Source organism: Bidens hawaiensis, unplaced genomic scaffold, assembly GCF_021521415.1.
Source record: "Bidens hawaiensis isolate Kalapana, Puna unplaced genomic scaffold, B.hawaiensis_p1.1 tig00004839_1, whole genome shotgun sequence".
NCBI lineage: Eukaryota > Viridiplantae > Streptophyta > Magnoliopsida > Asterales > Asteraceae > Bidens > Bidens hawaiensis.
In genome coordinates this window covers 666,681-683,888 of record NW_027491303.1, presented here as the reverse complement: position 1 = coordinate 683,888, position 17,208 = coordinate 666,681, and the positions used below count along the sequence as shown (strand labels likewise).

General features: G+C 34.9%; 3 protein-coding genes across 3 annotated transcripts; 1 reads left to right on the top strand and 2 right to left on the bottom strand.

The window, feature by feature from the left end:
* Positions 1-6,321: 6,321 nt before the first annotated feature.
* Positions 6,322-7,436, bottom strand: LOC143628204 (protein FAR1-RELATED SEQUENCE 7-like). The gene is made up of 2 exons (XM_077097850.1): positions 7,356-7,436; positions 6,322-7,257 (listed from the first exon to the last, which is right to left on the bottom strand). The coding sequence occupies exons 1-2, from the start codon at positions 7,434-7,436 to the stop codon at positions 6,322-6,324; spliced, it is 1,017 nt and encodes a 338-aa protein (XP_076953965.1).
* Positions 7,437-8,436: 1,000 nt separating this feature from the next.
* On the top strand, positions 8,437-12,806 carry LOC143628223 (CBL-interacting serine/threonine-protein kinase 24-like). Its single transcript, XM_077097866.1, has 14 exons — positions 8,437-8,616; positions 8,754-8,816; positions 8,904-8,975; positions 9,058-9,165; positions 9,267-9,341; positions 9,412-9,465; positions 10,152-10,277; positions 10,436-10,525; positions 10,629-10,751; positions 11,026-11,142; positions 11,870-11,986; positions 12,282-12,338; positions 12,406-12,480; positions 12,565-12,806. The coding sequence occupies exons 1-14, from the start codon at positions 8,452-8,454 to the stop codon at positions 12,658-12,660; spliced, it is 1,338 nt and encodes a 445-aa protein (XP_076953981.1). The 5' UTR covers positions 8,437-8,451; the 3' UTR covers positions 12,661-12,806.
* Positions 12,807-14,727: 1,921 nt separating this feature from the next.
* On the bottom strand, positions 14,728-16,782 carry LOC143628222 (auxin-responsive protein IAA31-like). The gene is made up of 4 exons (XM_077097865.1): positions 16,287-16,782; positions 15,577-15,800; positions 15,301-15,373; positions 14,728-14,860 (listed from the first exon to the last, which is right to left on the bottom strand). The coding sequence occupies exons 1-4, from the start codon at positions 16,517-16,519 to the stop codon at positions 14,815-14,817; spliced, it is 576 nt and encodes a 191-aa protein (XP_076953980.1). The 5' UTR covers positions 16,520-16,782; the 3' UTR covers positions 14,728-14,814.
* Positions 16,783-17,208: the final 426 nt, after the last annotated feature.

Below are 17,208 nucleotides of genomic sequence, written 5' to 3'. Positions count from 1 at the left end.
TATATTATAGTGTAAAACTTGGGCTTGTCCATGATGTAAATGGGCCGGGCTTTGAGCTTTGTCTTGAAATCGTATGCGTACAATGCCTTATAGCTCCTCACGAAGTCCGGTTTTTCTTTCTTTAACCCGTAGCCTACAAGATAAATAAAACTATGTAAAACCTAGATAAAATAAGTTAAAATACATTAACTTTAATATAAAAACTTAGATAAAGGGGGAGAAAAATAAGTGTGTTTTACAGCACATCAAACATCACAACACTTAAGATTTTTTCGTCCCTGAAAAAGAATTCTACACAGAATCATAACCGACTTTAATCGACAACTCTTGGTTTTATGTATTTATTTATTTATTTATTTTTTATTATTATTATTATTTTAAGTATTAGAATAAGTGACCCGTTACCCAAATATTTCTTTCAACGTTCACCTAATGAGCTAGATCAGGTTGATTGCTGGTATTGCTGTCCGCTTAAACCCATGCCCCTAATACTTACCGAGGCAAATAAGGCGTGACAATTTCATTAGTTTCTATGACTAAGCGGGGCCCACACTTAAAAGCCCTGCTGTCACTTCACCACGTTCCATTATGGTTTTACCGGGCCGCATCACCCCAATTTAACTTAAACTTATTGCCACATGATCAACATATTTTCGACTCATGTACAACCTATAAAATCTAGCTTGGTCCTTGATCGACCGACAGTAGTTTCCTTCATGGTGGTTTTGATTTGAATTTTTTTTTTCTGCCTTTTGGTTTTTTTTTTTTTAAAAAAATTTCACCATGTTGTACGATATTACAGACTGCATCAAGGCCCAGGTCTGTGCCACCGCGCAACAGATGGCCGAGCAAAACTGTCTTCTGCTATTCGCAGGAATAGATACATATACATAAGAGTATGCATATAAGTACGTATACAAAAAGATAGGTTTTTTTATACAGGTGATCATGTGACTCGAGGCTTGAGTATGACTCGGCTTTTCATTCCAGTCCTGTTACGAGTTTAGTTAAACAAACAAAACCCAAAGATGTTTCCCATTAAAGTCGGGTAATTTAAAAGGTTCAATTAGGTCAACAACCAAACCACCCTTTCATTCTCAAAGGTTGAGCCTATCGACACATTGAATACTGAGTCTAAACCGTTCGGTTACAAAACATTACGTGCGGGTCTAATGGGCACTGTTCTTATTTATTATATATATACTTTTAAATACACCAAGAAGTTATAAAACAAACACGACTCGGTAATAATCTCATTTCCTGTTTAACGTAGAGAAAACAAGTTTCAAGGGACAATTTTTTTCAAATTTTTCTTTTTTTTTTTGTTTTAAATTTTTCTACAACTAAGTAAAATAAATCCCATCCCCACACTTAGAACGAAATCGTCCTCGATGAGAACAAGGAAAAGAAATAAAATAAAACAAAAATAAAAATATAATATACAAGAATAAAACAAAGAACGGGTTACTCCCCTGGTTTGTGTGCAGAATCTTCAACAGCTGTGTAGCAACCAAGCGACCGTATAGCATTTCATTCACGGCCGCAACCATCAGGATAACCAGTTCCAAAACACCATCGTAGCTACCATGCGCATAATATAACCTGCAAATACTTAAACTCGCTCGCATGTAGCGGCATACAAAGCAGAAAACAAAAACATAAACAAAATAAACATATTTTTGTGTTTTTGGTTTTTATGATTTTTTTTTTCATGTTAATAATAGAACACCCCTTAAATCGACCGACTCGAATGGAGATTTATTACGAGCAGTTTCATTTTGGAACATCCTGAAATAGACAAAAACATATAAAACAAATAGCACACACAAAACAGAAATACAAACTCTACAACTCGGGCAGTCTCCCGAGTGATGCATCCAACACATCTTCGTCTTGGAGAGCGAGTCAAGGTAGAATACCTCGATAGTCTGATCAGTTGTCAGCTTGCCAATGTAGTGCTTCAGTCTATGACCGTTCACCTTAAATTCCCGCTTTTATCCTCTATCTCAACAGTGCCATACGGGAAAACCTCAGTGACTGTGAACGGTCCCGACCATCGGGATCTCAACTTTCCCGGGAATAACCTCAACCGGGAATTATATAATAAGACCAAATCCCCACACTTGAACTGCTTGTTCCCCTTCAACTTTCTATCTTGCAGTTCCTTCGTCCGCTCCTTATACCTAAACGACTACGCGTAAGCGTGATCTCTCAGCTCCTTTAACTCGTACAGCTGGTGGAAGCGAGTGCTTTCCACGGTGGATATATCAAAATTGACCCTCTGTAGGGCCCATGAAGCACGGTGCTCCAACTCAACAGGCAGGTGGCAGGCCTTCCCATAAATCATCTGAAACTGTGTGGAACCGGTCGGAGTTTTGTAGGCTGTACCGAAGGCCCACAACGCATCATCCAACTTGTCGGGCCAATCTCGACGATTCGAACCAACCGTTTTCTCAAGAATACGCTTGATCCCCCGATTACTCACTTTTTCTTGCCTCCTTCTTCTTCCTTAGCCTCCATAACTCAAGAACCCTAGCTTGCAAAAAACTTTTTCTCTTATCCTTGGCTGCTGAAAATCCCGATCGGACTGGTCTAGAGTGGGTTAGGGTTTGATTTTTTTATATTATTATTAGTGTAAGACTTGGGCTTATCCATGATGTAAATGGGCTGGGCTTTGAGCTTTGTCTTGAAATCGTATGCGTACAATGCCTTATAGCTCCTCACGAAGTCCAGTTTTTCTTTCTTTAACCCGTAGCCTACAAGATAAATAAAACTAGGTAAAACCTAGATAAAATAAGTTAAAATACATTAACTATAATATAAAAACTTGGATAAAAGGTGCGGAAAATAAGTGTGTTTCACAACACATCTAGAATCCACGATTGATTCGTCTTATTAAGATCTAGTCATTGATATGATTATGTTTAGGAATGAATACGTTAAGTGTGTGTATTGCGTGTGTTGAGAGAGAATTTCAGCAGAGTAATGATGCAAATCAATATAATACGAACTCTCATAATTTAGAAATAGTTTACAGGATGTATATAGATGATGGGCCATTCGTGTCTCGTTCGTTAGACACACCTAACAAATGAGCCTCCCATTCGTCTAGTCATTCGTTATACAAGCCTTAACGAATGACTAATACATTATTCATCATTCGTTAACATCACTAACGAATGTGGTACGAAACAAGCATGACTCATTCCTTAGCATTCCCTAACGAATGAGTCAGTACATTAATTACCAAAATACCCCTAATACATTAAACTATTCCCAAATACATTAAACAAAGACTGAGACGCAAAACGGATGTATCAAGACGCAAAACGATGTATCAACAACATGGCAGGCCAACTATATAGATGGAGTTGTATGTGAAGTAGTATTGTGTGTCCATCTTTTTAACTAACTTCTCAGGTGTGTTGTACTGTCTTTAAGGTTGTTTAATATCATAGGCATGTCCAAATTTGAAACTTCATTAATCTTGGTCAGGATTTTGTTTAACATGGTATAAAATATTAATATAATTTGTAAAATATAATAATAGTATTATAATAAACGAGTCCATAAGAATAAACTGAGTATATAAGAATCAGGTCAAGTAGGCATGTCCCAGCTCCTACTATGTGAGTTAACTGGGTGATTGTATATTATTGATTTTACATTATTATTTATTTAATGTTATACGCCCTGCTTGCGGTGCGCGCATATAATGTATATATGTGTGAACCCTCGGGTGGGCAAAAGTAAAATTGCACTAATTTTGACGTTATTTTACTAATCTCGTGAAAATAACGTTAAAAGTGGCGGAAGGTTAATCAGGCATCATGTGGTGGCGTTGATAGCCGAAAGACAAGGGCACATGCACCGATCAGCCGGTGTCCCGATGATTGAGTGCTATGTGCCTTATGTCCAAGGCTTGATGCAAAACTATTATCGAGCCGTGGGTCTCACCGGAAGCAGCCTCTCTATCCCTATGGGATAGAGGTAAGGCTGTCTACATCTTACCCTCCTCAGACCCTACCATAGCATTGCTATTGGTGGGATATACTGAGTACGATGATGATATGATTTATTTAATGTTATTTTTATTTATTATAAAAATCAATATTTAATAATAGTGGAGTCCAAAATATCATCTACACAACACTACAACTATTACATTTAGTTATTACAGTGTACCGAAAGTGAAATAAATAGACTAATGGGATCCATGAGGGTGTTATCTTCTTAATTTGTAGTGAAAGTGAAATACAAACCCCAGGTTCACCCCTTCTAGATTTATTTTTATTAATAATAATGGGAGAGTATATATCCACACGGTCACGACCTTATATTATATTATATTATATTCCAATTTACAGGTACCTACACAGGCTGATTGCCTCGTTAGTACAGGGTCGTTGGCAGGGTGCTAATCAATGCAGCCTCTGAGACCTTTTTTTTTTCACGGTGCCTCCTGATGCATACATACTACAACCTCGTTCGCGCCTTCGCCAACTACTTCTCCACATACCCGTGCAGGAAGGGGCGAGGATCGTTGCTCGGTGGCCCATACTTGACTCAAATTGCGATCAGTTTGGGCCAGGGTGCGCGGCTAGCTGATTTGAAGATCCCAACGGTTGCCCCGTGCGGGCTAGACCTTTGAGTGCTCAGGACATGTTTGTCTAGCAGTTTGAGGACGCCCAAGGGGGACGTACGATCGTCCCATTACGAGGTTGGGAGCTCTGTCGTACGTCTCGGTGCCACTGGTCGAGCCTCCACCATTGGAGGTACCGGAGGTGCATGTCGAGGCAGTAGAGGGTCCGGATGTAAAGGATGAGGCGGATGCATAGCAGCCAGTTTAGGTACGTTTTCTAATCATTTAAATTTATTTGTTTCGTCTAAATATTACCCTTTACTTATCTTTTAAGAATGCAAAGCTCAATCGGTCATGGAACGGTGTTCTATACATACCAGCGGTGTGTATAAAAAATCCAATTGCTATTATTATATTATAATTATTATTAGGGGAAAGTGAATGCGGTACTGTGAGCCGTGTAACCATACACGTAAAACCTATCAAAACTGCGTAGTTTTGATTAAAAAAACCCTAAAAACATAAATCAATTACACATAAAAGCATGTACCTGCTCTTTGCTCTCTGCCTCTCTCTTATGCTTCATTGCAAACCACAAACGATCAACGATTAACAATATCAATTTTGAAGACGAATATTGATGATCCAACCAACCATTTCAATTTTGAAGGCTCTACAGGTAATAATATTTTCTGTTGTGTGTGTATGATTCTTTCGGTTATGCTAGGTTTTGGTATTACCTATTGAAATTGATAATCCAATTACGTTCTTAAATCACAAGCTTAATTAATCCCCGGTTTTGGATCGATTTGATAGAGTTTGACCAAGTACTGATTAATGGTTCCGATTAGGTTTAATTAAATTGCATCAGTTTGAGGCTGGTTACCAATTAATCTCTGAATAGGTATGATTTTACAACACTGGTTGTAATACAGCTAAGTGTACAATCTTTAAATTGGGGATAATTTGACTTTAATGGTCAAACTTGAGAGTTTAAAAGAGAATTTTGACATGAATCTTGTCAGATTGTGAAAGTTTAAAGACTTAAAAATATGTTATTTTGTATCTACATGGAATCTTTTTTTTTGTCTTTGTATATATGAATGAATTCATGTTTTCCATCAATTTTGACTTCACTGTTTTAATCAAAAGTCAATATCTTTTTCACTTTTTTAACTTAAATTGAAACTAGTAACTACTGATTGGTTTTACATTCTTGTGTGGGTTCGGTTCGGGTCAAAAACCCATATTATATAAAGTTTTGTGCTGTTAACGTCAATTTGAAGACTATGTGTATGTCTAACTGCAAGATGTTGTTTAGTTATATTAAATGTAATAATGTATAATGAAATCTTTTGTGTTTGCAGGGCTGTGTCTATTCCGAGCAGTAAAAGTGGTGCTTTTATCTTAATGGAGATGGGTGGCGAGAATCATAAACAAGTATGAAGAAACATTTGCAAAAACCATCAAAGTAAAAAAACAGAAGTTTTTTAAGTTCTTGGTGTCATGCCAGCAAAAAAACAATCTTTCAAGAATGCTTTAGCCCAATACTTGCGTTGATTATACATCTCTGTTATCCAACTACCACTTTCAAATTGGTATTCACCACATAAAATTTTCCATTGATTTTCAAATTCTTCAACAGTATTACTCTTTATCCACTGCTTGTATGGCTCTTTAATGTCACTATAACGAACTATAAGTGCTCGAAGATGTTCAATCTGATGTTTCTTTATATACTATGAATAGAAACGATGTTGGGTTTTTGGAAAAACTCTTTTAATTGCATTTCCAATAGCTTTGTCTTGATCAGTAATTATTGCGAATAGATGCTTATCAAACATGCACTTTAAGAAATTTTGAAATAACCATTCAAAAGTCTCTTGTTTCTCATTCTCCAACAGCGCACCAGCAAAAAGCATGGACTGGCGGTGATGGTTCACCCCGACAAATGGAGCAAATGGCATCATAAACTTGTTGGTCATATATGTGACATCAAACACAACAACGTCCGCAAACTTCATATATGAGTCTCTTGATCTCCTATCTGCCAAAAAAATATTTCTAGGAGACCCATCGTTAAATAAATCCACAACAAAATAAAGGTCGGGGTCTTCTAGTAATTTATCTTGGAAATGTTTAATAAGACCATAAAACTCTTTACCCTTGTATTTTTTTCGTTGTTCACCTAAGATATCAGAACATTGTTTTGATGTAACATCATTTTCACTTGGATTTTTCATAGTATTTTTGACCTTCTTGATTTGACTAGCTCTCAACCCGGATTGACCAAGTTCCAACATCAAAGATTTGCAAGCCAGTGAGCGATGAAACTTCCCATGAGACCTGTGTTTCATTACCTTTGCTGGACTAACAGTTAGTTCATGGTTGTGTGCATTGTTAAATGCATCAACGGACCATTTCCCATCTTTACCTTTTGAAATACGAAGAAACGCTTCACATCCGGTCCTTAAATCCCTATGACGTTTCTTAGCTTCTCCTGCAAAACCATCACGCTTCAAATCTTTAAAACCCTCTTTGTTGCATACAAATTTCCTTCGATAAGCCTCATTTGTTGTTTTATTTTTATGAGTCACACGTGTGCGTATTCCAAAACCATGTAAAAACGCATAACCGTTATAGAATTCATATGCGTCATCAGGAGTATCAAAAACCTACCCAATTACTTTATTTTGTTACTTCTTTCTCAACCCCAGAATCCAAGTCCACGATTTCTGTTTCCTCTACTTCAGTATCGCAACCGTTATGTGACCAAATAATCGTTTGCATCAATATGTTCGATAAGATTTCTTTGAAAAGCTTCATTCTCTGATTGAACCGTTACTATATCCATTATGGTGTGGATGTCATGTATCAATAAAAGAAAAATATTGGAACATGTGAACTGATAATCAACAAGTGAAAGAAAGAATCAGAACCAATAAAAGAAAAATATTGAAACATGTATACTGATAATCAATAAATGAAAGATAGAATCAGAGCGTGGATTAGTTAATTGTCAATCGTTCATGGTTTGCTGATCTAATCAAGTAAATAGAGAGAAATAGGAGATACAATCATAATATATCAGAACCTGATTGATTATAAGAGCACGATTAATTGTTTTGTGGCCTACTGCATCAGTCTTCGTCCTTGTTAATTGTTAAGCGTCGATCGTTTGTGGTTTGCAATGAAGCATAAGAGAGAGGCAGAGAGCAAAGAGCAGGTACGTGCTTTTCTATGTAATCGATTTATGTTTTTAGAGTTTTTTTTAATCAAAACTACGTAGTTTTGATAGGTTTTACGTGTATAGTTACACGGCTCACGACACCGCATCTTCTTATTATTCTTATTATTATTATTATTAACTTTGGTCCTTATTATTCATTTGGCCCACATTTACTCACCCATATAAATTAACAACCGCTGTAAGGTTGCGTACTCGTTGTATCCATCGACGACGAACCCGATCACCGCTCCGGCCACTTGTTAGTAACATTCATTCAATTGTATATATGTTTGTTTTTGCCTACTTCTTCTTCTTCTTCTTATTATTAATTGGGTCGAATTTGACATTGAAATCGTAATTTGGCTTTTATTATTCCATTCAGAAGAGGTAATTGGTTATATGCTCGAAAGTAGTATTCAGTTAGGTCTAGATTCTGATGTCGATAAATAGCTGTAAAGTGGTTCTAAACTGTTGGCTATAAAGGAATCAGAATGATCATTTGTGGTTGTAATTTTCACAAATAGTTGTTGTAACTAATTGATGGTTGATTTGCTGTTTTTTTTTTTCCTTTTAATTGTTTCAATCAGTGATTAGAGAAATTGTGGGTGTTATATGCTGTTTTGAGTCTCGAGGAGAAGCGATGAAGAGAGTGACGAAGAAGGTCGGCAAGTATGAGATTGGCCGGACGATTGGTGAGGGCACGTTTGCAAAGGTCAAGTTTGCCAAGAATACCGAGACCGGTGAGGCCGTTGCTGTCAAGGTCCTGGCTAAAACCACAATTCTCAAGCATAAAATGGTGGATCAGGTTCGGATTTCTCGATTTTTTCGGTGAATTATGGCTTTTTAGGCTTTTAGCTTGTATCAAATTTTGATCATCATCATGATAAGTTAAAAGATCTTAATTATTTATACCTCATAAGCAGCTTATCACTTGATTTGCAGATAAAAAGAGAGATATCAATAATGAAGATAGTGAGACACCCCAATATCGTGAGACTTCATGAGGTATACTAGAAATCTTTAAGATATATACTTTTACCAACTTTATGCTGATTATTATTTTTTACTGACCCAAGCCTTTCTTTCTGTTAGGTTTTGTCGAGCCATACAAAGATATATATAATACTCGAGTTTGTCACTGGAGGAGAGCTTTTTGACAGAATTGTAAGGTTTACTTAATACTTATGATAGATCAGTGACAGATGTCAATACTCACTTACATTATTCTTCCTATTTTTCACGCAAGGTTCATAAGAAAAAGCTCTCAGAGAATGAAGCTAGAGGATACTTTCAACAGCTTATTGACACAGTTGCACATTGTCACTCAAAGGGTGTGTACCATAGGGATTTAAAGGTGAGAAATGAAGTTTTAAGACATAAATGAATCATTTAAGGTGCGTGAATTCATTTAGAATGCTCATTTGCATATGCTAACAGTATTCTTGTAATATATAGCCTGAAAATCTCCTCCTTGATTCTAGAGAACGGCTTAAGGTTTCTGATTTTGGGCTCAGTGCACTACCACATGAAGTATGCATGTTTTTTTGTCTGCTAACGGTCTTCTTGGTTTCTCTTGTTTTTAATTAATACTATTATGCAGGGTGTTGAGCTTCTATACACCACTTGTGGGACCCCAAATTATATTGCACCAGAGGTACGCCAACTTGAAGAAATCCCATTGATCATTTAATGATATAATGCCTCCTTTTTCTTAGTCCAACTTCTGCAATAAATACCTAATGGAGATAAATTATCCATATAAAGTTGAACCAGGCCAAGATTAGTGGTGGCTTCATCTTCAGTTTGCTATATAAATTATCCATATAAATTATCCAACTATTATTATTGATCTCATGCATATGGTTTTTGAGCCGGGGGTCTCTCTGGAAGCAACCTCTCTATCCCTTGGGATGGAGGTACGGTTTGCCTACATCCCACCCTCCCCAGACCCTGCTAACAGTTTTGCTATTGGTAGGATTTATACTAGGTATGGTTGTTGTTGGTTGTTGTTGTTTCATCTTCAGTTTGCTATTATTTATAATATCGGGAATATAAGAACCTTCTTTAGATTCTACTAAAAGGGGAATCGTTGTCTAGTTGATAACCTTCTCATAACTCCCATTGGTCTAGGAATTAAAATGAGATATCATGTATCTCATGTCCAACATTTCAAAGATTTGGTTTCTTAATTTAACGCTGTTAAATCAAGAAACCGGGAAATTAACCGTGCTTGTTGAAGTTCAAATTGTCTGATATTCTTGCAGTGCCTTTGAAATTATCTTTTGGTTTGTTGGCATCAAATTTCTAAGGATGATTCTGTGGTAATTTCAATGGTTTTAGGTTTTAAAGAAGCGTGGATATGATGGTGCTGCTGCTGATATCTGGTCATGTGGAGTCATCCTCTATGTTCTATTGACAGGATATCTTCCATTTGAGGAGTCAGATCTTCCTACTTTGTATAGAAAGGTTAGCTGTCATTTGTCGATGACTTCTGTAAACATGCATGTAAGATCATTTGGGTGAAGATTCATTATTATTTTGTAAAAGAAACGCTGATAAGCAATAAGCACAACCTGAGCATGCAAAACAGCAGTATATAATGATAAATGCCTATCTCTGCGCAGGTCAGTGCTGCTGAGTTCTCATATCCGTTCTGGTTTCCTTCTGGTGCAAAGTCACTATTAGACAAGATACTGGATCCCAACCCTGAAACTGTGAGCACATGTTTTTAACTATGACTTTTTTTAGCCATCTACTGTCATTTTGGATTGCGAACATGAAGTTTGTTTCATGTTTTCATAAATATTATTAATGCAGCGTATTACAATTGACGGGATAAGGGAGCATCCGTGGTTCCAAATGAACTATGTATCAACCAGGCAGGGAGAGGAAGCTGATGTGAGTTTGGATGATGTCTGTGCTGTGTTCGATGACATTGAGGTTGTTATCTTTTTTGGTATTTTTTTTAATATCTTACTCATAGATTAAATTAGCAGACTCCAATTAGTTCAACCTCATTCATGAGCTATCTTGCATTAAGATCTAAAATGACATTGAGGTTGTTATCTTTTTTGGTATTTTTTTTAAATATCTTACTCATAGATTAAATAAGCAGACTGCAATTAGCGCAAGCTCATTGATGCGCTATCTTGTATTAAGATCTAAAACTGTTCAACAATTAAACATATAGTTTTTGGTGGTCATGACTTTATAGGATCAATACGTAACGGAACGATCCGAGGAGAAAGTTGCTCCTTTAACAATGAATGCATTTGAGATGATTACCCTTTCTCAAGGACTAAATTTATCTGCCTTGTTTGATAGGCGTCAGGTATCTCTACACTTTCTATTTGCTGTTACATATCCAAATCAATGACTTTTACTTTGTAAATGCACGTGAACTAGTATTAAATCCGCATGCGTTACGGCGAGCTAAACTACGAAAAAATTAGCGTACCCAAAACTTCATAAAATAAAATCAAAACCCTTATGTGAACTCACCCCCTGCGTTGCGACTATGTATACAGCTCAACGATGTGTGCATAAGTGCGTAGACGACTTGTACATTATCAAGCAAACTCTGTTTTAAACGAAACTTACATCAAAACATGGATAAAAATAAGCATGTTGCAACGGTATATTCGGAATTTTATATAAACATTTTAAGTTAAAAGTTATAAACGAAAAATCAAAAAACAAACAAACAAACAGGAAAATCCTGTAAATAGGACACTTGTTAATCAATGATTTGCCAAAACAAAAAGAAAAAAACATTTGTAAAAGTCCAGGGTTAAATGTTAGGTTTAATTAAAGTGGAGGGGCATGTTTTATAATTTTAAGGGGGGCTAAAATGTAACTTTATACAACTTGCATTATGTGCTTGTAACTTATGCGTAAATAGTTGTAGTTTTAATTAAAGTGGAGGGGTATGCTTTGTAATTTTTAGTGTGACTTAAATGTAACTTCGAAAACTTTGCATTATGTGCTTGTAACTTATGCATAAATACCAACATGGCATTTAAGGTTATGTATAATTGTTTGGTCTTCTTCTGTTACAGGATCATGTAAAACGACAAACTCGTTTTGTTTCCCGCAAGCCAGCTAAAGATATTATTTCAGCGATTTCTAGGGCTGCAGAATTATTGGGTTTCAAGGTCTTTACACGTGGCTACAAGGTACATATGAACTCTTTTGGGCAATTTACCACTTAAAAAACCATTCTTGTAACTACAAGAACCAAAGCCCTTATCCTTTAGTTGTCTGTAAGGTTGTAAAAGTCTTTAGACGGTCCTAGGCGGTCGACTGGGGAGTCGCGAGTACTCGGGAGTAGTCGGGGATTACTCGGAAAATACCTAAGGAGTACTCGGCCGAGGCGGGGAGTATTCGGGGAGTACTTGGCCGCCTAGTCGGGAGTTTTACAACCATTCTTATTCAACTCACTAGATAAAGTAAACTTGCTATGTTGTGCAGACTCGGCTGGAGGGTGCATCCATGAACCGGGTTGGACAATTTGCTGTTGTTTTGGAGGTTGGTATACACACACACACATATTGATTACCGATCCAAACACATGTTAAAAACTTTTTTAATGAAGGTCTATGAAGTGGCGCCATTCCTTTTTATGGTTGATGTTAGGAAGGCTGCTGGAGATACTCTTGAATACCACAAGGCATCATTCTCTTATAATATTATTTTTGAAACAAAGTTTTAGGAGAAAATGCAAATAAATTAAAGTTCTATTTTATTATGACAGTTTTACAAGGACTTTTGTAGCAAACTGGACCACATCATATGGAGACCAAAAGAGGGGCTGCCGACGTCTTCTCTGTATAGGACAATGACGTGCTGACCGACTCGTAACCTTAAGAGAGGATATTTATAGTGTACAGGAAGGTAATGTATATATATGTATGTTATAATGTTACATTGTTGTTACTTATATTTGGTCCTAGGATTTAGAGTGGTGAGTGTAAAATAAACCAGTTGGAATTACGCTTCTTAACTTTGTAATAAATATGATGCGCAATTATCAAAATAATTCGGTTGGAATTACGTCTCGTATAATATAACCATTGGGTTTGGTCTATTCTATTACTAAATAATAATCTTTAGTTCCCGTCCTCTTAGGAATAATTTAGGTTGGATATGGGTTAAAATGGAAAATACATTAATAAGGATTTGCTATTTAATCCTTTCTAATAAATAACTGATGATTTGATTGTAAAATATTTAATTTGCTAAAGTAAAGATTCACATAAGTGGACAATCTTTGCCTAGGAAAAGTTAAGTTAATTATAGCATGTCTCTTTGTGGTCTTACGTTTGAGAACAAGAAAACATGATATACGGAGATAAAAGCAATCTATTAATTTTCCTACTTGTATTCACTTTTTGCAACATGTTAATCACGCTTACTGTACTTTGAAGAAGACTTGAATAACAAATAAAGGTGAAATTAACCCATAATTTAGGATATAAATTTCAAAAATTTATTGGAATTTATATGTTTGAGATTTGTAACTGACTAGTACAATTTGCCCATTGGGTATTACAAAAGCGTGTCTCGTGTAAAAAAAAATTCTAAGCGTAACAAAAAATAAAGTTGTAAGATGTCAAAAAAAAAAGGTCGGAAACATTATTATGAGATAACGAAAATGGGTACTCATATACTTATATGAATGAAACAAATTATTTTGTCATTCCATTAGCCATTAAAAGTATTTGGTGTTGTTTAGCCGTTTGTTTAGGTTTCCTATCGAATTTTAATAATCTAAAACGTGCGACAAATTTTCATTAGATGATTTGTTACTCGTATACTTGTAGGAATGAAACAAATTATATACATTTACATCTTATTTTTATTTTGTCTCTACATACTAAATATAACAATATATGTTTTCATTCCAAATATCTATACGTATACACAAATTACACAATGCCATTTACCGAAAATGCCATCTTTTTATTTAGTATATTTTTATTGTTAAATATTATAATCTCTTTAAATCGTAATCATATTATATAATCCGTATCAATTATTTCATCCAAATACTAATAGCTATAATGTTGACTAAGTGGTTTACGTTCAAATTACAAATACGACTCTTCTTAAAAGATTAAGGCATATTTCCCTGTCTTAATTTGACTTTGAGAACCATCTTCATATGGAAGATGTCTTCAGGAGACAGTTAATACCTAGATTCATTTGTATAAGATTTGAACTATTTTATACAACCTTTTAAGTGAATTCTAAAAGATGTAGGTTTTTCTAAATAAGTTTTAGAGTGATCAAACTGTTTTATGAACATACTTCAATTACCCCTTAGCCTATATTATTCTTGAATGCATAATGGTGTGCATGTAATGTTTCATGTCAACTTTAAAGTTTTCTACAATATTTTATCCATACATTGTGCAAACAATCAACGGTCAAGTTGTGGTTTAGTTGGAGATCGAGGGGGTTGCATATTGGCGAAAGAAAGGGGAGGCCTGCAGACCAACGATTTTAATTCTAATCTAAGCCCTAAAGGAAGGAAGAAAAAGACGGAGTTGTAATTAATATATATATATTTAAAGTGAAAAGGCAAATGCTTGTTTCACACTAATTAACAAAACTTTAAACACTAGTTGATGTAAATGAAAAAAAAAAATAAAAAATACTGCGATCAAGTAAATAGTTAGGAATGTATCAAACAAGTTGCCGCATAATATACTCTATTTTGAATTAATGGCAAATTATTAGATTTAAATATACAAACTACTTACTCATTAATTCATACTACAAACTATTTTATTTAACATAATGTAACAACTGAAACTCTTAACTTTCACTTTCGTTGTTAAAGGCAATCCAAATCTAATAGAAAAGTAACTCCATATATTCCTAACTTTTGTTTGTCATTTCAACTTTATGTAGTGAATCCAATTCAAACATCCTTTGTATACACCTTTTTTTCTTTCTCATAGTTCATTCCAAAAAGTGCAAGCTAGATCAAATGTCTTTCTTATTTTCTTAGCAACTTCAGACGTTGAACTGTGTTAATGAACGATCTGTAAAATACAAAAAAATAAAGATACCATAAGATGATCTAGCAGAACTAAATCCTCTACATGAAAAAGAAAACAAACATTAACGCAATGTTTTACTAGTTAACCTAAAAAAATATAAAAATAAAAAATAAAAATAAAACTGAATAACGCCTTAATCAATATGAAAATGCAAAATAAAGATTTTACGCAAATATAGAACTTTAAACATAAAGAGTCCAAAGAAACAAATGCAAAGTTCAAAATTTTGTCATCCTAAGAATAAAAACTTGTCCAAAAATCAATTATCCAAACATGTTTGATAAAATAAATGGTTTGGTCGGCCGTTTCAAAATGAAGACATAAAAATCGGTTGGCTCAACCAGCGATCTAATGTGACATCAGGTTTCAAAACCTTGTAATAACATAACTGAAACTAAATAAAGAGGAAATGACTAAATTACCCCCAAGGCACATCACCAGCGAGCAACCAGTCACCTTCTTTGTCTTGGTAAGTCAGTTTCACATCTTCTAAACCTGTGTTCCCAAACAATGTCCAACTCAGCCATAGTTTCGCATTCAAAGTCAAACTCTAATAATTTTTTTTATAAAAGTTATTTATTTGTCATTTTTAAATATAATTAAACCGATTTAAAACTTAACTTCAACTTGTTTGACATTTCATATTCAGATTTTGTAACAAAGAGGAAAAACATCAGATTCTAGAACTCAAAACTTACGTTTATCAAACATGTTGGCCAAGGTGAGTACAAGAGTTTGGTAGGATTGGTGTAGATTAAGGTCAACCTTTCTTGCAATTCCTACACCTTCCATGTGGACTTTAACGTACGTTGACTTTGACTTTTCCATAACACTTTGACCACCACCGGTCCCCATTTTCTGGTGGCAAAGTTTCTTCCTACATAACTTCACTGGTGGCCATCCGATCGCACCACCATCATTCCTATAAAAATAAATCAATAAAACATTTGCTTATTAACCCTAAAAAGTTACCGAAGTTTAAAATTAAACCGTAAAATACAAGAAAACGCATTATATTTTTCTTATGATTTAACAATTATATATATATATAGCTTACCAATTTTAAGTAAAAAACCGTAATAAAAAATCTTGTGTCTATTTTCTTTTGATTAGCATACATGTGGTTCATTACATAACTAATAATTTTAAGTAAAAAATGTGATTAAAACTCATGCGTTATAATATACACAGAGTGACGTTAAATACATAACCAATTTTAAATGTAAAGACATAATTAAAAACCATATATATATATATGCCTGTACCTATTATTTTAACAATAGAATATAACCTAATAATAAGCTCTCTTTTTCTCTAAATCCTTAGAGCATATGCACATATCATGAAATTCAACAACATTAACAAGAAGCTAACATAAAATTCATTAAATTAAATTTTTTTTCTTTACCTTTGATGAACAAAGACATAATTCGACTGAACTTCTTCATCATCATCATCATCATCATCATCATCATCATCATCATCACCATGATCATCATCATCTTCATCATGCTTTCTCTTTTTTGAATCATGAACCGAGATCTTAGATTCTTGGATGTACTCGGCATTACGATTGGGATCGAACCGTGAAGAACAAGAGGATGCAGATGAAGAAAGAGCAAGACCAAGATGAAACTCCATTTTTTGCAAAGAATGAAAATACCATGGATTATAAAAGATTGGTATGCATGTATTATGTATATATATAGAGACCAGTTTGTATGTATTATGTAGAGAGAGAAAGTAGTGAGTGGAGACAAGGTGTTAGATTTTTGTCTAGAGGAGTTTCAAACTCTGTTAACAACTGAATGTGAAAAGGTGAGGGAGATCTTAGAGAGAGGGAACCATGACGAGAAAATAATGTATTTATGTTTTAACATGATTTTTTGTTGACTTGTGACTTGTAAACGAATTACATAAATTAATAAATAAATAAACAAATCTACCAATTCAAAAATATTTTTTAATGGCCAATGAATCCTTCAAACGGGCTATTGGTAAAATTCACCATATCGGGATGCACCAGTTTTCCGAACTAGGGAAGAGCCTCACCTAAGGTTAACGTCCGTGAACACTTGCCCGACGGCACGACGTACAGTGCAGTGAGATAAAGCATGTCCAGTTCAAGAATCGAACTAGTGATTAAATGCCTACTCGTTCATTCTCCAATCATCACCCAGTGACATTGAAAAATGATTGAAGGTAGGAATCAAACAGAGTTACATAAAATAACAAGTCTCTCCCTTACCACTCTCCCACCAGCTCATAATTTATAGTAAGTCTACAAAAATTTATAAATTATATCAGCCAAATCATCCAGTCATAACTTT